This window comes from Cucumis melo, chromosome 2 (genome assembly GCF_025177605.1).
Source record: "Cucumis melo cultivar AY chromosome 2, USDA_Cmelo_AY_1.0, whole genome shotgun sequence".
NCBI classification, from domain to species: domain Eukaryota; kingdom Viridiplantae; phylum Streptophyta; class Magnoliopsida; order Cucurbitales; family Cucurbitaceae; genus Cucumis; species Cucumis melo.
This window is the reverse complement of record NC_066858.1, coordinates 2,055,334-2,076,431: the sequence shown is the minus strand read 5'-3', so window position 1 is coordinate 2,076,431 and position 21,098 is coordinate 2,055,334. Positions and strand designations below refer to the sequence as shown.

The following is a 21,098-nucleotide window of genomic DNA, read 5'->3' as shown; positions in this document are numbered from 1 at the left end:
GGACAACCTGAATATATTTTTATTTAATTGATTAAGACATATATTATTTTCGTTTTTCTTAAATCGTATGCTCAATTGGTCATATAGATCAAAATATTGGTTCTCAAACATTACATAAAATTAGGGGATTAAATTGAAATTATGTATAGTAGACTAAATTTCCAATTAACTAACAAAATAAAGGTTGAATAACCAAAGCAACAAATTTCTTAATGCTGACAAAAGGAAAAAAAAACAATAAAATTTGTCACTCGACTAATTTATGATTATTACTTTAATAATTAGACTCGATAATTCATTTGGTTTTTTTGTTTTAAATAAACACACATGATTTTAAAAACTATTTTTGGAAAAAAAATAATCAAAACTTGACTAGAATTATGAGACCGCTCCTACGAAATAGAAATCAAAATGAAAAAAACCAATGAAATGGAAGAGACGCTTACAAATTTTATTCTCATATATGAAAATCCAAAAAACTATCGAATGAAACTTTATGAGGCGTTTGGAGAAAGGGTTGATTTATGAAAGGGTTAGTATTATGATAATCCTAGTATTATGATAATCTTACTAGTATTATAATAGTATTAGTATTATTATAGTATGTGTCTAGGGTAAGGATTATGATAGACAGTATTATGATAGTATGCATTTAGTTTATTACATTCCTATATTTTACCTATTTAATTTATACTTAATATATTATATATAGAATCATTTCAAATATAGTAAAATAAATAAAAATATTTACAAAATATAGCATAAATTTGTATTACTAATGGAAGCCTATTTAGGTACTAAGAAAAGCTAAGTCAGTGTTTATTTTGATAAAATCTGAAATTTTGTTATATTGTCAATTTTGACAATCTCTCATATAATATATATATATATATATATATATATATATATATATATATATATATATATATATATATATATATATATATATATATTTCAAGTGTGTAGATATTATATTCTGGTGGTTGCCGGGTTTGGGTTTGTGGTGGGTGTGAGAAACTTCAAATGTGATTCTGATTTAGATTCGAGAAAGCTTTCCAGGTCATAAGCTTCAAGTGATGTGAGGATTTAAAACTTCCATAAGAGGAAGTTATCATCGTTGAGTTTCACTAGTGAGATTTTGTTGTCCGATCCAAATATTTAATTAATCGGTGAAGATGCTTCAAAGTTCTCAACACTGAGTTGAGAGAGTTGGTACTCATTTTTCATGAAGATGAGGAGTTTCACATATGGATTTTTTTTTTGGGGACGATCTGCATAAATAATCGGTAAAAGAAGGTGATGTGTAAAAGATCTATAGATGAATACGATTTGTTGAAGAAGACGATCAAGCAAAATAAAAAATAAAGGAAAAAGATAGTCTGCAAACATTGAAAGGAAATAAAGAAGAAATGAAAAAAGCGGCGGAAACCGAAAAAGGGGAGAAAAGAAGTTGATTATACCAAGATAAGAAACGAAAAGGGATTGGAGAAGATGAAGTTTGACGATGGAAAACCTTGGCTTCTATTTCTCATATTTGGTATTCTACCGATCACAAATATTTGAAGAGAAACAGAGGTAAAAAACTGCCTACATTTACAAACATCAAATAATTTATTATGTAACCACCTGTTTCAGGAACAAATATTTGGGCCTTACAATAGGCCAAGAAAGATAGAAAAGAAATAATGCAAACAAATACTAAATGAGCTTGAATCAGTGGGCTATCTTAACAACAACCTCAAAAGAAAGCTTTATGATGATATCACCATCAAAATGTAGTCCTCTTAACCAAAGAAATCCCTTCGGGATTCCCACCAATTTCTTCAAAAATTACCAATAAGTTGCCTTTTGGACTTAACCAATCGCGGGGAACATGATACCTGAGATTTTGAAATGTTTATTAATTATGATAGACAAACAAAAACTTTGGAGACTTAGAAATGATTTTAAAATGGTCAAAATCACTCTAAAACTTATCTGTAATCATTCAAAATCAAATTTGACAAAATAATAATTGTACGTAAAAGTCTAAAAGTAAACCTTCAATTGATTTCAAATTATTAAAGATATGTTTTAGAGTGATTTTACCGAACATGTACTAAATCAATGTGCAATTGTAATTAATTTTACCATTTCTGTGAGGGTCCACCACAGTTCCACAAGCATTTGTCATCAGTAAAAGTTCCAGTATAACTGCATTTGTTACACTTGCCACTTGCAATATATCCAGGAAAATAGCGGCCAATGCTCTGACCGTTAACCCACATTTGACCTTTACTCATGCTGCTCATATCTAAAGCCAATGGTTCCTTACCAGCCGGAGTATTGAAAGTGGTCTGCGGATTCGAAAGGTGGAGTTTTTTCACCACAGAAAAAGATGTAGAAATTAAAGGATGTTAGTTTGAACTTCTCTCACCTTGTACCATGTGAGGGGTTGCTTTTGAACCAATGAGCCTTTCGTCCATTCCACAGAATTACTTCCTTTATCAGAATAAAGATTCAAGGCTTCTCCTCTCAAACCAACCTGCTCAAGAACATTGTAATTGAGATTCTCTAGCTTCTAAAAGCATCACTACTCTTTTTCTAGAATATACAAAAAAAAAAAAAAATACAGAAATTAAAAGCTGAGGGTACATCTATTTGGTAATGTACCTTGTAAGACCATTTATATTTAGACATGTCTCGAGTGCCCTCGTTCAGACCCTTCAACGTGACAGGGCCTAAAACACCAGCATTCCAAGTATCAAAATGCAGGCCAACATTCTGACATAAAACAAATGGAAAGGTAAGTTGGTTACATAATCAATAATAAGAAATATAGAAACAAAGGAACTAACCGGAAGACCGACAGTAGCACTCAGCATGGAAAGCTTGTTAACTCCTTTCTCTAGATTAACATATTTACTGAAAGTTACGGCGGGATCCTTCAAACTCCCATATACAGTTCCTACATTCGGAAAATAATATTGCTACGATCTTAGAATAGTTTAGCTAACGCTTGAAAGTTCTTTAAGTTAAAAATGTGTGTTTAAGATGTACCAGATAGTTGGCCATTTATGAAAACATGCAAAACATGGCCTGCCGAATTGATGGTGAGAAGTGGCCATTTTCTGCTCTTCAGAAAGCCTTCAGTCGGATCAATCGTTATACTAAGAAAGATAAACATGGGACAAAGAGTAAGATATAACAACATTTTATGCTCACAAGATGGTGAAAATTCATTAAGTACGGAGTTCTTACTCTGTCATGTACCACAAATAATCTGTTGTGTCCCAGGTGACGCTTACTTGCTCCACTAACCCAGCCTTGGTTGTTGTATCAGTAGCATAAGCAGAAGCGGGTTCTTCTTTGTACGAAAGCCACCCAAATGAACTAATTGACGTCATTTTTTCCTGGGAACTTTTAACCCCAATCTGTAAAGATCCCTTACATCAAACTTCATCTTTTCAAAATAGAAAAGATATCCAAATAACGCCACTTTGGCTTAATAAAAGTTTCAAAGGTTCCATAAGCCTATGTTTTATCATTTTATTTCTTTAACAATCTTTTTCAGAGGCAATAAGTAATTATCGACAACCATATAAGCGTACGAAATTTGGAATAAATAATTGTGGATCTCGTCTTACTTTTGCAGTGTTGAAAGCTACAGTTTTGCAATCAGGAAGGATGCTGATGGACCATGGTGGTAGATCGTATGGGTGATTCCAAAAGTTGACCGTTACAGAAGCTGATGTATCATAATTTGCTAGGAAAGCAGCACATGCCCCTGAACGTGACTTGAAGACACGAGCCTTAAATAATCATTGAAAATAATCAAATTAGACAGTCTTTTAAAGAGAAATGCAATTGTCCATAGATATTCTTTCAACAGCTACCTCTTGATTTTTCCCTGGCCATGTACTGGTAGGATCTGCTGATACTAAAGCAGGTTCGCACGACTTGATGGCTTTGTGCAAATCTCTTAGATGTCCCCATTTCGGTTCCCTTATTAGGCCTGTCAAATCCACAAAGGATTATCAGAGTAATAGAAGCATCTAATAACCTATTTTTAGAAGCTACTATTTCAGTATTTCTAAAGCATACCGTATTCATCTATTGGAGCATCAAAGTCGTAGCTATTGGCAATGAAAAGACCAGATGTTCGGCCAAAGTTAGTTCCTCCATGGTACTGCCATGTGAAAATTTTAACAGATTTATGGATGTGATATAATTCCCATTGATTAGGCAACCTTTACTGAACATTCAATAGGCCATTACCATATAATAATTGACGAGAGAACCATTATTCTGTATGAATCTTGCGACTGAAAAGGCCACATCTTCAGCTGGCCTGTAAGGAGTTGGAGCACCAAATGCAGTGTACCTTGAATATTACACAAATGAGAAGAATGTAAATTCTAAAGGACCTCTGGTGACATGCAAGTAATCTAATCCCTCAAAGGTCAATTTCTTTTTTGTAGCACTTTAGCCAATACAGAGGATAAGTCACTTACCAACCGCTCCAGTTTTCTGTCCATATTTTGGGTTTATAAATCTGGTTTGGTTTGAAATTTTCACAGTAAAACCCATTGCAGGTGTCAATTTGAGAGACATAACCACCATGAAGATAAAAGTTTTAAGAAAGGAGAATATAGAAAATGACCAAAAGAGCTTACCTACAAGATCCACGATTCTTCTGGTTTAGTTCATTCAAATAAAAATTATACTTAAAAAAGAAGACAAGCATTTAAGCTGAGGAATCCATAGGATTTTAACTGATCTAGAAACCAAGACAAAACTTCAAAGAAATCCCAGAAAGAATAGAAATAGGGGAAAAAGGAAGATTGTATTTCATCTTCACCTTCAAAGGATTTAAGACATCGAGAAATAAAGAAAATGACAAATTCACATAGTGGTTGAAATAAGCAAGCGAAACATATAAAAAAGAGAAGTATGGGTCTAATTGTATAAAAGGAAAATCCACCAATTGAGACAGGCAAAGCAAAGAAGGTGAAGTCGTTAACATTGAAAGCCCACAAAAACATACAAACTCGAGAACTCAAAAGAGAACGGTATCAATTTTTTTTTCTAGTCCCTTTCATTCCATCCACAGTTTGAATAAGTCAGAAAACAACCCTCATACATGTTCCTCAGCGAAGAGACTAGAATGGCTTACCAAAGGGTCAGGAGCATCCTCTTGCTTGCACATCACCCACGGGACTCCAGTTTTAAGACCTACCGCCATTTGAGCAGCCCATTTGGTATAAGATTTACCGGGGGCACCTATTTGCCATTCCACTGGTCCATATTCATTCTCAATCTGTCACACGAAACATTGAGACAAACAATGTAAAATGTATCACTGTTAATGTGTTTTTATTGAATGATAAATTTGCAGGAAACCCAGTTCTGAATATGAGCAAAGATTTTTGTTCATATGTTTGGAAGTTACCTGAGACAAAATAATGGGTCCTCCCTGGGTGTGATATAACTTCTCCCACTTCATCATTTCGACAATCTTAGAAACGAATTTTTGCATAGCCGCCTTAATTAAAGAAAATTAGATCAGTTTTTTAAGAGTAAATAGACCATAAAATTATTTGCTTCGAGAGAGTCCATGGACATTTCGGCATTTTCTAACCTTGAAAGGTTCATTGTCTGTCCTAAAGGCGATGCCAGGAACAAACTTTAGCCAAATAGGAAATCCACTGAATTATTGAAATTAAAAATACAGGGGAAATAAGAATAGAGCCACACGATAATACTTTATATATAAGATAAGATTCTGGTAATATCAATTTATTTTACCCATAGTTCCATTCTGCACAAACATACGGACCGATCCGGAGATGAACATATAAGCCCGCTTGCTGCACCAGCTTTATAAACCTCACCAAATCATATCTTTCCTCAAAGTAATACTGTATATTTTCACATCAGAATATCAAAAATACTAAACAAAAAATCTCAGAAAGCCAAAACAAAAAGTTTTCCCATGCTACCTTGCCAGGAGAAGGTTCATGGCCATTCCAGAATACATATGTCTCTATAATATCCAACCCTCCATCTTTAGCATTCTGTATTAGGTCCGGCCACATCTACGACCACCACAAAAACCCAAGCACAAGTTTTAGAAAGAGAAATATAAAGCACCAGCGACTCACTGTGGATGTATATAAACCTGGGGGGTGCTTCTTGGGTAATGAATAGAGCCAGAAATCAAAATTCTTCTCTGACCATTAATGATGATGGCTTTCTGGTCATAAGTCACCGAGCCTATTGTAGAACAAACCCAAGTAAGCAGACTAAAAAACAGCAGCACAGTCTTTGGCATTCTGAAAATTTTGCAAGCAATCCCCTCTGGTCCTCAACAGCAACTTGTTTTGTATCTCGCTCTCGTGCAGAGATAATATATGTTTTCAGTGAGAGGCAACAGAAGCAAGGGCATGGATTTCTTCTTCTTCTTTCTATTCCTCTCTTGCTCTTGTTTAAAATGGGCAGATAGAGAATGTGAGAGGCAAATGCAAGAACATCGAAGGAATGGTGAGTTCCGCTGCAAGAGCAAGGTGCTTTATAAGCATTTAACACAGAGACGGAAGAAAAGGACTATGTCATTGTCTTCTTTTAGAAAACTGCCTCTGCCTCTATCCTACTATTTTCAAGCCAAACCTTTTGGCATTTTTTCAGGATTTGTTCAACTGGATCTAAATTTCAGATTAGATAACTAAGCGCTGAATTTTAAACGTAATTTGGATTCATTCCATCTTCATTTCACATGAATACATACAAAAAATTGTGTTTTTTTAAATTATAAGAATACCAGTAAGAGTTTTAATTTTTTATTTTAATTTATTTTTTATCATACCTACATACATGTGTGTGTGCGCACGCCTAAATATAACGATGTAGGTTTGTTTTGTAAAAAAATGTAGGTATGTGAACACACTTGTGGCTCCTTGAAATAAAACAATGTGCATATTTAAGGAATATCCCCCTGGACTTACAATTTTAGCATGATGCATATAAGTAATCAAGTTTTAATTCAAAGTATAAAAAGATTAGCTATGCATATAGAGTCAAATTGTGTTCTGTAATATATTAGAAAGATAATTTTGGTTCAGTCTAGCATTGTTCTTCTTCGCTTTGTTTTCTCAACTGCTTGTTTTGGGTTTGACTGAGCTATTTTTAAATTTTGTTCTATTTTCTATAATATTTTTGGATAAATAGATATGATAAGGATGTCAAGGACATAATTTTAAGAGTGCTTTATTTATCTTAGAATATTTCTTATAGCAATTTTGTAACAATCTTTTTTTAAAAAATAAGAATTTTGAATGCATATTTCACAAAAAGGGTAAGACGACGACCTAAGGTCGAGGCAGAGATTGCCCCCTCCTAAAGAAAGTAATTGCATAGCTTTACCAATTATGTAAATTCAATAATCATATACGTAGGGCAGTTAAGCTTGCAAATCATAAAACTTTGTAACTAATTTTAAAAAACTAAGCTTATTTACTGATAACTTTTCTCATATTGTAACTAATCTACCTTTTCCCTAAAAACTTTAAAACTTCCTCCTCAAAAGTTATAGACAGGTGAAATTTTAGAAACCAAAAAGTAATCGCAAAATCATTATTAAACAAGAAATCAGATGATTTGGAAATTTTGAAAAGCACATAAATACTTCCGAATGTGAATTTCAAGTAATAAAGGTAATATATGAGAAAAGGAAAATTGTTTGCTCAAGTAATACAATTACTTGGTTCGGGAGAGAACAATTTTGTGAAAATAACACATACTTGACGATACTAAATCAAGAAGCCTTTACATCCAACAAGACTTAAAACCTAACAACATGAACTATAATCAATTATTTCAATACCCAACACTGTCCTGTCAAATTTGCCCATCAATTAATTAGTTACGGCATCAAATTAACTCATATCCATTTTAACATTCATTGCACAGAAGTCAATAGGCAAACAAGAACATTTCACCAGTAAGACAATCTGATATGATTAGAGAAATCTACAGAAAGATCCATACCAGGAAGACAAAGGCAGCTGCTCCTCCAGTAAGTCCCTTGGCCAGGCTATGGATTTTTCTAGAAAATGTATCTTCATAGCTGCAAATGATATTCAGTGTGGTTAGTGTGACCCTTTCCATGAGAGGATGAAAGTTGGATTTTATCTATTGAAATGATCGCTAACATGACATCTGGCAACAGCCATAACATAAAACAATGAAACATCATTGTATTAGATTATTGCACTAAAATTTGATCTAATCAAACTTCAAACCAAATTGATCAATAATTTTTCATGACACTAATCATCATCTAAACAGAGATGGATTATAACCATAGCCTACAATGAGAACATCTGTGTTTTCTTTGTTGCAGTTACATACTGTCGGAATCATTAAGTCAAGATGATGAAAAATAGAAACTTCAGATCTTCGAGCTACCTTCTAAATCTACAACTAGAAAGAACATTGTTGTCCATATCAGTTATTACTTTCCCTCAGCCAAAGAAGAAATGATTGTTCACTCATTGTTACAATCACAGTTCACGTCAAACATAGGAGATTCAGAAATGTAGGAATAACTCAAACCCTTTTAATGGCAGGAGGTCCACCAACAACAATGGTGGAAGCTGATGCATAACATAGTCAAATGGTATCATTTACTACAAAAGGCGAGAAAAAATTTGACACCACCATTATCAATGACTCCCTACCATTACACATTTTCCCGAGCCTTTCAATATAATAGGATGAAAAAAATGAACAGGATGAAACTGGGTAAAAAAAATATTTGAAGAAAACTAGAACAAATGTCTTCATTTTTCTTTTCAAATAAGATTTCGAAAAATATTGCTAGAAAAGAAATTCAGGACAGAGAGCAACTTCACTACTTTTAGACCTAGTAACAAGTGAAAGAAAATATCCTCAACATTGAACAAAGGGCCTGCTCAAGAGTGAACCTTCCTAGAGTTTTGGATTAAACCCCTTGCTCACTATTAAAGGTGGAAGGTTCTTATAACTGGAGGACTTCTATTGAACAAGCGTACAGAGGACTCTTCTTTACTGATGGTCAAGTTGACCCTCTTTTGCTGGAAGGTAAAACACAGATTTGAATTATGAAAACTGGTTCCACCCTAAGTTTCATTAAAAACATGGAGCCTCCTAGAAAAAAGCTTGTGGCTTTGCAACGCATTCGTATTCAGTTTCTCGTGGCTTTCCATTTTCATCATGAATGGTAGCACAGAGGAAAGATTATTGAATCCTGCCTCTTAAATAACCATTAAATATAGATTCGATAATCTTCATGCACTAATAATATCAATTACATTGTGGCAGTCACTAACTAAGAAGTCATGGGTTCAATCTATGGTGGCCACCTACCTAGGAATTAATTTCTTAGGAGTTTCCTTGACACCTAAATGTTTTAGGGTCAGGTGGCTCGGACAATCACAGATATCAAATAAAAAAAAAATTGACAGTCTTTCCAATATATCTCTACAATGGTACGATATGATCCATTTTGGGCATAACTCTTGACTTGTTGTTTGTTTCACCCAAAAGACCTCGTGACATTGGAAATAATTGTCTTCACTTACATACCATATATATCCTTGTTCTAGCCTACGTGGTACTTTGATCGCACTCCAACATCTCTTCAAACAATTCTCAATGTAGTAACACAAAACGTGTTTAAAACATGAAAATGAGGATGATATTTGATCGTTAATGGATAGAGTTGCATATAATCTCCTACCAAACCAAACAATGGATTATTTTCTAATTGGTTTCACAGTAATCAAAGAGAATTAAACCAGTAACAAACGCCAGAAAGTAAACAGTGAAAGCAAACAGACTCTGATCAATTTGAATAGAACGAAAAGGAAGGCAAATCCATCATTTGACACTGAAAAACTAACACAACCCAGATTTCATTAAGCTAAAAAGAGACAGTTCCGATCGAACTTACATAAAACAGGAAGCGGAAACGATGAGGCCATGGAGGCGATCATTGAGACCCCAGTTGGGTAGGAAGACTTGAGACGGTGACTGGTAACAGGTTTGGGCGCCTGCAGAAGCCATGATCAACGAAGTTACAAAATGCAAAATGGGAAAGTCATTGAAATCAAAAGAATAATGTTGGCAAAGCAATTAAATTTCAACTCACCATCAAATGCAGTGAGGAGCAAAGAGATTAGTTCCAAAGAGATGCCTTTCACTGGAAGTGAAGAATGGAATCGAGCTTGGGAGAAGCTTTGGAGACTGGGAAGCTGAACTGAAATGTGAATGACAATGACGTTGGACCGATTTTGACTATTGACCTACTCTTTTTTATAAATTTGAAAATTAGACCTTCAAGGAACTCTTTAGTTAATATTGAACTCCTCAAACTTTGATATAATAAAAACAATTGACACAAAAATTTATAACAAATTCAATTCTCCCACCCTATATAGTGTTAATAATAAAAATAAATAATAGCATTGTTTTTAAAGAGAAAAATTATTGTAAGACTGGTCAAAATATTTTTAAAATATACAAAAATTTTAGATTATATTAAGATAAACACTAACTTCTTTCCATGTCTATAGTGACATTATATAAACTAATAGAAGTCTACCTATATCGTTTATATAATCTAAAATTTTGCTATATTTTAAAAATATTTTGATTCATTTTGTTATAGTTAAAAATATCATTTTTTTCAATCGTAGTAAAATAAACTAAAATATTTATAAAATTTTATAATATAATTATGTCAGTGTTTATATAAATTATGAAATTTTGTTATATTTTGTAAAATTATACTATGGGAAATAATTTCAAAAAAGTTTCTTTTCTGCTTTGATGTTATTTTTAAGTAAATTGGCAAAATGAAAAAATTGTCAAAATATTTACACACAAAAGCAAATTTGTGTGTAAATTATTTTCGCATCGCATTTTAGTGATATTTTTTCATTTATGTAAGTATTTTGTGATTTCTTTATTATATTTGAAAACATTTCTTTTAAGATGTTTTATAGATTTCAAAATATTACATTTTTTAGTCAAATTTCGAATTTAGTTTCAAGATGTTACGGTTTATAGCACTAATGTTTGAATTTTGTTTCAATCAAGTCTTCGGGGAGTTTTTTTTTCCTTAAGATTTTTACATTTTGTTCCAATTTTTCATTGAATATTCATTTTTCCGTGAAAATGGTAAAATATACTAATTAATTTAAAAGTTTTAATTAAGTTCGACTCTTTTTATTCTAACTTAACTTTTAATCTAGATTAATCTTTTAAATGTTAAAGCTCTTTGTCAGCTAAGGAAACACATGTCATTTAAAATAAAAAATAGAAATGATTCGTGAAACTTTCTATCTATAGAAGTTAAATCGAAACACCAATTCAAGTAGAGTTCAATCATAAAAAGAAATTATACATTCAACCAAAATATTAGGAGGTTTGAATCTCCTTCTCCATGCACTAAACTAAAAATAATAATAATGAAGTCGGTAGTCAACATAATTCAGTTGAGGGATCTAGAAAAATCAAATTAAAAACAACGTAAAATTAAGGGATTAAAATTAAAATTATGCCTAATAGACTAAATTTCTAATTAACCAAAAAATAAAAATAAAAAATAAAGGTTGAATAACCAAAGTAGCAAATTTCTTAATCATGTGGAAAGGAGAACGCAATAAAATTTGTCACTCAACCCGATTGATAAGTCACTTGGTTTTTTGTTTTGAATTATTTTCTCACAAATTCTTTAGCATAACTTTTCATATTTCTTATGTAGACATTTAATTCTTAGTCAAATTTTAAAAACACATACACAAGGTTTTAAAAATTATTTCTCAAAAAAAAATCAAAATTTGACGAGAATAACGAGAACACTCCTGTAAAGTAGACATCAAAATGTAAAAGCAAATGAGATGAAAGAGATACCTACAAGTTTAGTTCTCAAATACGAAAACCAAAAAATTATCAAATGAAAACTTATTTTTATATTACATTCCAATATTTTACCAATTTAACTTATATTTTAATATATTGTATATAAGTTCATTTTCAAAGGTAGAAAAATATAGCATAATTTTAGATTCAATTATTGATAAACACTGATTTAGAAATCTATTTAGGTATTAAATCAATGTATATCGATAAAATCTGAAATTTTATTATATTTGCTCAATTTTAACAATTTTTCGAATATATATATATACAATATATATAAAGGTGCAAATTTAGTCAGAAGTGTGCTTTTGGGTATTGCAAAATTGGACACCGAAAGGCCCTAACATATTTTCTTTGATTGATAACTTTGACAAAGAGGATGCCTTTGCAAAATGGCTATCTTGTCTACACATTGATTGAGACATTGCTAGTAGGAAACACGTTAGGATCACTTTGGATTCACTTTTGCAAAAAGTATAATGATATTTTGTACTTTTCTTGAACATTTGTATTGTATTCAAACATTACAACTTCGACCAAAGATCGAATTCGTTACATAAGCTCCCAAATAAATAAATTTGGGTCTAAATCCGGGATCAAAGTTTTGAACCCAAGAATGGATTTTCTTTCTATATACATAGCAATCTTCTTTCACTATCTACAGTGGTATAAAAATGGTATTTGATTTTGGTATTCTTCTCCATTTTATTCTCTGGCCAATTCGATCACTATGTGTGTACGTTCGGTCTGAGACGCAGAGCTACTAGCCCGAGTTTGGCGAGTGGTTCAAGCAACTCGAGATGAACTTTATAATTCGAGGAATCTATGTGTATATAGTAAAACTAGAGAGAAATATGAGGCATGGTTGAGCTTAGCTGTAGGCAGCCTCAATATGAAAGTTTTTCTTTTTGTGTAATCATGATCTCTTAACCAAAGAGATACCCTCAGGATTTCCACCCCATTCTTCAAAAATCACTAAGATATTTCCGCTCGGTTTCAACCAAGCTCGAGGAACGTGGTACCTGAAATTTCAAAAGTTTTATCATAAAAAACGAGCACGAATGGCAGATAGACATAGGTTATAAATTCATATGTAGGGATTAACTCCTTTTACCATTTTTGTGAGGGCTCTCCACAGCTATAATGACATTTCTTCTCAGTAAAAATTCCACCATAGTAGCATTTGCCACAACTACCTCGTGCAGTATATGCAGGCCAATGACGTCCGATGCTCCGACCATTAATCCATACCTGACCTTTACCCATGCTGCCCATATCTAAAGCTAACGGTTCATTGCCTCCCGGAGCATTGAAAGTCGTCTGCATATACGGTTTATAACAGAAGCTTGCATTATATTAAGATCAAAATGGTCTTTGTCAGTAGAGAAATGTAGTTATTTAAGACCGTTCATTTGAACTTCTCTCACCTTGTACCATGTGAGCGGTTGTTTTTGAGACACCAATGAGCCTGTCATCCATTCAACAGAGCTACTTCCACTAATAGTATGAAGATTCATGGATTCTCCTTTCAAGCCAACCTACGCATGAGTAATGTAATTTAGATTCTCTAGCTTCTAAAAACTTTAATATTATAAATAACCGAAAGGGAAAATGAGGATACATTGGTGTAGTAATGTACCTTGTAAGACCATTTATATCCAGACATGTCTCTTGTACCCTCGTTTAGACCCTTCAATGTGACAGGACCTAAGATGCCAGCATTCCAAGTCTCAAAATGCAGGCCAACATTCTGACATCGAGCAAACGGAAATGTAAATCAAATTTGAATCAATGATGACTTTAGAGAAACGCCTGAAACAAGAAATCAAAGCAACTAACCGGGAGACCAACAGCAACACTCAACATTGAAAGCTTGTTAACTCCTGGCCTTAAGTTAACATATTTGCTGAATGTTAATTTGGGATTATCCAACCCCCCATATACAGTTCCTGTATTCAGAATATAATAACATTATAATGTTAGACTTAGAATCATTTAGTTGATGCTTGAAGGATATTTAAGGAGAAAAAACACGTTTATTGTCATGTACCAGATAGTTGGCCATTTATGAACACATGCAAAGCATGCCCTGCTGAAAAGATGGTGAGAAGAGGCCATTGTCCACTTTTTAAGAAGCCTTCATTCGAGTCGATCCTTATACTGAGCAAGATAAACATGAGGTAGAGTAAGATATAGTCGATTTATTACAAATATTTTTCAATAAAATGTTCAACAAAGAGCAAAACTGTGATGGATGGAGGATTTCTTACTCTGTCATATACCACAAATAATCTGTTCCATCCCTGGTAACACTTATTTGCTCTACTAACCCAGCCATGGTGGTTGTATCATCAGCATACGCAGAAGCAGTTTCTTCATTGTATGAATGCCATGAAAATGAACTAATTGGCGTCATCTTAGGCCAATAGGATGGAGCATTGACCTGTAAAGAATTATCTCGTTAAATGTCATTGTTTCAATGTAAAAAAATGGAACGGTAAGTTTCGAAGAGGCTTAAAGTTTCCAATCCATCAATATATGTAGTTTTTCATTCTGTTTCTTTAAACAATTATATTATATAATACTTTATGAACCATTTAAGCATACGGAGGTTAGATCTAAGCAATTTGAGTGTTGTCTTACTTTTGCAGTGTTGAAAACGACAGTTTTGCAGTCAGGAAGGATGCTGACGGACCAAGGTGGCAGGTCATATGGATGATTTCCAAAGATGACTCTTACAGAAGTTGATGGATCATAGTTTGCTAGAAAAGCAGCACACTGCCCTGATCTTGTGTCGAAGACATGAGCCTTAAATAATCATAAAAACAGTTGAATTTAGATCATCTCGAAAAGAAGAATGCACCTATAGTTGGATCATTTTTCATCAGCTAAATCATGTTACTACCTCTTGCTTGCTTCCTAACGATGACACCGTAGGATCTACCGATACTAAAGCAGGTTCACATAGCTTGATGGCTTTGTGCAAATCTCTCAGATGACCCCATTTTGGCTGTCTTATTAGGCCTACCATATCCAAAGAAAAATTATGAGAGTAAAGAAGATATCTGAGAATCTAATGGAAATATATGAATCTATGATACCGTACTCTGTTCTTTTTTCCTCCTTTTCTTTTAAGGTTTTTTGAGAATATACTTTTGGAAGCAACTATAGTCACATGCTTACCATATTCATCGATCGGAGCATCATAATCGTAGCTTGTGGCAATGAAAGGTCCACCGGCAGTTCGGCCAAAGTTAGTTCCTCCATGGTACTAACATGAGAGAAAATTATGAAAGAGTTAAGGATATGATATCATTTCCATTGATCAACCAAACTTATGAGACTGATCTTGATAGCTCTTTACCATATAATAATTAATGAGAGAACCACGATTCTGAATGAATCTTGCAACAGCATAAGCTAAATCTTCAACTGGTCTATAAGGAACTGGGCCTCCAAACTCAGTGAACCTTGAATATTTCACGAAAGAGAAGCATGTCAATTCTAATCTTTTAAAAGTCAGAATTTCTTTGTCAAAATTTGGCGAATTCAAGCTGAATAAGTTACTTACCAACCAGTCCAAGCTTCTGTCCACATTTTGGGTTTATAAGCCTTGTTTGGTTCAAAGTTCTCACAGTAAAATCCATTGCAGGTGTCAATCTGAAGCAGAACCAAGCAAGTAGAAGCTTATAGAGGAGAATATGGAAGGTGCAAGAAAAGTTTATTTTCAAGAATCTACTAGTTTCTAATTAAAGTCAAATACTTAAAAGAAGACTTGCATAGGCCTAGTTTACTCAAGAATGGATAGCATTTTAAGTTCTTAACTTATCTAGAAACAAACAAAACAAAAACTTGAAAAGACTACTTCCGAAAGAGTAAAATATAAGGGGAAAAGAGAAGAATATTTCCTTTTCACCTTCAAAGGGTTTAAGACTGAGAATCAAGAAAAGGACAAATTCCAATAGAGATTTAAAAAGAGCCACAAAAGAAGAGTTTTCTATCAGAAGGCAAAGCATGACCTCAAGTCATAAAAGGCAAACCTACAAATTAGGGGAAAAAACAATCAAGATCAAGAACCGTTAAATGTTGAAATCCCACCAAGAAAAGAGGTTCACACACCACATTAAATATACGACTAATGAACTCATAAGGGAACAGCATCAAATTTCTGTACTCCCTATTTTTCCATCCACAGTTCGAACAAGTCGCACAAACAACCTAGTACTTGCTCCTCAACACAAAGGGAATCCCAAGAAGGGAAAAGAAACCCGTGACAGAAAGGGTTCAAAGTAGCTTACCACAGGGTCAGGGGCATCCTCTTGTTTGCACATCACCCATGGTACTCCAGTGTCAAGACCTAATGCCATTTGAGCAGCCCATTTGGTGTAAGATTTACCAGGGGCACCTATTTCCCACTCCACTGGTCCATATTCATTCTCAATCTAACACCCCAAAACATTGCAAAGTGAGAAAAAGTTGAAAAAGAACCTAAATACAAACTGTAAATTCATCGCTGTAAATTTTTTTTAACTGAATGGTCAATTTGCAGTAAACCCAGTTTTTAAATCAAGAAAAGTCTCTTGTTTATATGTTTGTTGGATGTTACCTGAGAAAGAATAATAGGTCCTCCTTGGCTATGATATAACTTCTCCCCCTTCATCATACTGACAATCTTCGCAGTGAATTTTTGCATAGCGGCCTTCATTAAAGATCATTAAATCCATTGAGTAAACAGTACACAACTCATAAAATTATTTGCTTCGACATAGAAATAGAGAAGAAGAATAACTGAGAAATGCCCATGGACATTCCAGAACTTTTCCTTACCTTGAAGGGTCCATTGTCAGTCCTAAAGGCAATCCCAGGAACATACTTTAACCAAACAGGAAATCCACTGAATCAATGAAATAAAGTAAAGATAAATTAATCAGAAATAAACCCACATGAAGACAAATTATTAACAAAGATTCCAGTAAATATCCATCACAATAGTTTTACCCAAAGTTCCATTCTGCACAAACATATGGACCAATCCTTAGATGAACATATAAGCCTGCTTGTTGAACCAGCTTCACAAATCTCACCAAATCATATCTATCTTCAAAATAATACTGAAAAATTACAAAACAAAAGACCAAAAGAATCAGCACAGTCTAATCCCAGAAAAACCCAAATGCCAAAAACAAAAGTATTCCCCATTTTACCTGTCCAGGAGAAGGTTCATGGCCATTCCAGAACACATATGTCTCAATAACATCCAACCCTCCATCTTTAGCCTTCTGAATAAGGTCTGGCCACATCTATAACAACCAAAAGAAAAAACCCAAAAACAGAAAATGATTAGAAAGAGAAGTAGAAACAGACCCGTGATTCACATTGGAAGTATTCGAACCTGAGGAGTGCTTCTTGGGTAATGAATGGAACCAGAAATCAAAATTCTTCTCTTGCCATCGATGACTAAGGCTTTGTGATCATAAGTTACAGAAGCCATTACAGAAGAACAAACCCACAAAATCAAACCCAAAAACACTACCATAATCTTTGACATTTTCAACATTTTCCCAGTTCTCAACACAAATTTGTGTTAACATTCAAGAGGGTTGGTCTCTTTTCGGTTTGTTTTGCCTTCTCTGTATTAGAATGATTCTTTTGAGGAAGAAAACAGAGAGAAACAGAATGGGGAATGGAAATGAAGAATTTTGATGGAATATTGAGGGCCTATGGTGCAAGAGAGAGCTGCTTTTTAAGCATTTGTAGCATAAGAAAGAGAAGGGTGGGGGCCATTTTTACTGTCTTTTTGAGGAAATGCTTCTGCTTCTGCCATTTTCAAACTACCCTTTAGCAAATTGGTTTTTGTTTTCTTAAGAAGTAATTCTACTAGATTTAAATTTTGGATTAAATAAATTATTATTATAGGATCTTGAAAATTGTATTGGTTTTTTAAAACTAATTTATTATATGATCATTTCATATGAATACATGTATAGGTAAGTATAAAGAGTAGTGGACTTGTGCTGGCTGCTTGGAATATAATAATGTGTAACAAATGTATGGACTTTGGACTTTATAATTTTGGCATTTTTCAAATAATTAATCAATTTTTATTCTTAAAAAAACTCCAATCATAACTTAACTAGTAAAAATATGTATTAGGTTGATCGATGAATTGCTTGCTCCAACGTTGTTTTGAAACTTGAAAATATTTATATTTTGATATTTTAAATAATTATATTTGGTATCGATTACAGCATGTCATTTACATGATATATAAAGTGTAAATAGATGGTAACGACAATTTCGATCTTATAAATAGTTGTGAATAAATCACATACGTCTCTAAATTTTCACATATTGGTTGCTAGGCTAATTCCCGTTTTATTTTAATAGAAAATATATATTTTGGAACCACTATCGAAAAAAAAAACTTACAATATCAAATGGAGCCAAAATGAATATATTTTGCTTTAATACAAAAGATTAGACCAAAGTTTACTATGTAGATTTTGTTTTGTATTAAAATTTGTTTTTTTGTACGTGCTTCTCAAAAACGTTCAATACTATATTTTATTAGAAAAATCAGACATAATTAACAAGATCTAGTACAGTTTTTTTTTTCGAATATTAAATACGATAAATATCAAAGTTAAATGAATTTTAAAACAAATTTTAAACTTTGTTTCGTTTGTTTTAAATTTAAGAAAATACGATCTTTAGTAGTAATTTGTATAATTTTTTTAATCTTGTTCTTGTCCTTAGGAGAGTGAACAACAAAAGTAACTTTGTAATATGTAATTGATATTCTATCCCCACTAATTACAATTGAATTGACAATTATAATTTTTATTTGAATCCTAATAATTTTTTTTTAGTAAAGGGAAGTTGTAGCCAATTTTTCAAGGATTTGTTTTTAGATAATAAATATGACAAGGATCTTACTTTATTGTCACAACTAGCTGCATTTTACTCATTTTACTCATTTTAATTATATACATATATATATAGATGATGTTTTGAAAAATAGTGAAGTGATCTAAGATTATTATAAAATATAATAAAATTTTAGAATATCCCTAGATTTTTTCAAATTTTTTACTGTTTTATTTATATGGTAAAGATTAATTTATTTAAAAATTTAGAAAATTGATTTAACTTTTTATAATTTACTCGTTTGGCTTTGATTAAAAATATTTTATCGGTTATATTATTTAAAATCAAAATTTCAGTTTTAAATTGTGATATAGCTATTTGTATAGATTTTATGAATGATAATTCTTTTCTAACATATTGGCCTATTAGCTCAGTTGGTTAGAGCGTCGTGCTAATAACGCGAAGGTCGCAGGTTCGAGACCTGCATGGGCCAAAATTTTTTGCTAACATCAACTATATAGACTATTTATGTAACAAAACGACAAAATATTTTACCAATGTAATTTAAAATCACAATTTGTAACCAAAATATAAGTTGAAGTAGATAACTTAGAAACTTTAAAAATAAAAGCAATATATATATTAAAAATCCTAACATTAATTTCGTGTAAAAAAAGTAATTTAATAAAGGAAATGCATCTTTAATTAAGTAATTAAATTACTTTATTAGAGGAAAAAACAATTTAAAGAAAATGACACACAACCACGTCATTAAATCAATTCCCACTACAAAATCAAACCTTCTCAACATTAATCAAATTATTAATTACTTACTTAATTTCAAATTAATTATCTTTAAATTTTATATTTTGGTGTATCATATCTTGATTGATGTTTAAAATCTAATTGAATTCACAAAATTCTATGTTTCATATCAATTAAACTTCAATAATAGTATAGAAGATACGTATATGCTTTGGACATCAATTTATTAATTAAGAAAAGTTTTAAAAAAATTATCTTTTAACTCTATAATTTTTAAAAAAATTCAATTTAACTCAATAGTCTTTTTACGTGATTGATATTAATTGATTATTGTTTGAATAGGAAACTGTATTATATTATTAATATAATAAATAACTCGTAGAAAGTTAATCAAACAAAAGATGTTTGACTCGAAATTTTCTTGAAATCAAAGTTCAAAGCAATTAAATTTTATTTTTGAAAGAAATATTAGTTTCTACTTGAACATCTTAATGTTACAATTTTAACCTTAAACTTTAAAAAATGTTTCGAATCTAACCATCTATCAAATTATCATTTCAAAATTCGTTATATTTTTCCCTCATATGCATTTAATGAATTATATATTTAAAAATACAACTTTCGAGAAATTTATACTTTAAGAAAGAAATTTATATTTTTACGTTGTTGACTAAAGTATTTTATGCAATATCTCTTACTTATTAATTATAACATTTATTTTTAAAAACTAGTCAAAAAATTTACGGCGTTAAATTTATAATACATGTTTAAGTATAGAAATCAACTCGAATAAAATTAAATAGTTTAGAACCCAAATAACGTAATCTAAAAAATATACGATCATTTTTAAGGGACATTTTCAAATATAGTAAAACAAACTAAAATATTTACAAAATATAGCAAAATTTTGGATTCTATTAAAGACAAAAACTAATAAATTTCTATCACTGTCTATCTATGTCGTAGATAAAAACATGTTAGTGTCTGAAATTCCTATATTTTGCCAAATTTGTCATTTTTTTATTTATAAATTTGTGTGTTTTTTTAATCTATAAATTAAAATATAATTTTTCAAGATTGATTTTTTTAAAAAAAAAAAAAGTGAACCAAAAAATGAAAAATATATTTGCGACATAAGATTAGATAATAAGATAAGGAGTAAAGGGCCAGCACTAAAATTTAGCGGATAAGGCAAATTTCTGCCTCGTCAGCATGACCATATGACGTGGCTGCTTTTTTGCTTTGACTTGGAAGGTTATCAAGTCCTATTTAGAGTTTACCCATCACACACGTGGCAATCATCCATTGGCCCCACCATCGAATTAGTCTTCCTAAGTTTATAACTAATCCACGAGTGGTTTAGTTTTGAATTAACACATTAGCATGCCCATTAATATTTATTGCTTGCTTATTGACTATTCAATACTATTTAATTAGTACTAAATTGTAGGTTAATTAAATAACTTAATTTAACTCTTTTTTTTTCCTTAAACTGCTTTTTTATAGTTTTAAAAAATAGCTTG

The 21,098-nt window shown here is 32.0% G+C and overlaps 1 protein-coding gene and 1 non-coding gene across 4 annotated transcripts; one reads left to right on the top strand and one right to left on the bottom strand.

Annotated features, from left to right (window-relative positions):
* Window positions 1–1,497: 1,497 nt before the first annotated feature.
* On the bottom strand, window positions 1,498–17,803 carry LOC103492323 (beta-galactosidase). 3 transcript variants are annotated; one of them, XM_051081340.1, is made up of 18 exons: window positions 17,336–17,681; window positions 17,148–17,243; window positions 16,942–17,054; window positions 16,771–16,837; window positions 16,550–16,642; window positions 16,242–16,385; window positions 15,515–15,603; window positions 15,308–15,413; window positions 15,127–15,214; window positions 14,849–14,967; window positions 14,587–14,751; window positions 14,214–14,386; window positions 13,994–14,103; window positions 13,783–13,892; window positions 2,653–2,763; window positions 2,417–2,524; window positions 2,131–2,336; window positions 1,498–1,880 (listed from the first exon to the last, which is right to left on the bottom strand). In XM_051081340.1, the coding sequence occupies exons 1-18, from the start codon at window positions 17,498–17,500 to the stop codon at window positions 1,769–1,771; spliced, it is 2,175 nt and encodes a 724-aa protein (XP_050937297.1). In that variant the 5' UTR covers window positions 17,501–17,681; the 3' UTR covers window positions 1,498–1,768. The 3 variants fall into 3 exon arrangements, with proteins under 3 accessions (XP_050937297.1, XP_008450855.1, XP_008450854.1); XM_008452633.3 differs by lacking the exons at window positions 13,783–13,892; window positions 13,994–14,103; window positions 14,214–14,386; ... (9 more) ...; window positions 17,148–17,243; window positions 17,336–17,681 and adding exons at window positions 2,838–2,947; window positions 3,040–3,149; window positions 3,241–3,413; ... (9 more) ...; window positions 5,982–6,077; window positions 6,161–6,345; XM_008452632.3 differs by lacking the exons at window positions 1,498–1,880; window positions 2,131–2,336; window positions 2,417–2,524; window positions 2,653–2,763 and adding exons at window positions 12,407–12,965; window positions 13,058–13,263; window positions 13,371–13,481; window positions 13,583–13,693 and having other exon boundaries at window positions 17,336–17,803.
* Window positions 17,804–19,229: 1,426 nt separating this feature from the next.
* On the top strand, window positions 19,230–19,303 carry TRNAI-AAU (transfer RNA isoleucine (anticodon AAU)). The gene has a single exon. It is a non-coding gene; the product is annotated as a tRNA-Ile (tRNA).
* The last annotated feature ends 1,795 nt before the right edge of the window (window positions 19,304–21,098 follow it).

Bases quoted from the DNA above. Each gene is read 5' to 3' on its own strand.
- LOC103492323 (XM_051081340.1), bottom strand. From the start codon at position 17,500: ATGTTGAAAATGTCAAAGATTATGGTAGTGTTTTTGGGTTTGATTTTG. The intron at 16,386-16,549 runs GTAACATCCAAC...TTGGGGTGTTAG, and splicing joins GACCTATTATTCTTTCTCAG to ATTGAGAATGAATATGGACC. The intron at 14,752-14,848 runs GTAGTAACATGA...TGATTATTTAAG, and splicing joins CGTTAGGAAGCAAGCAAGAG to GCTCATGTCTTCGACACAAG.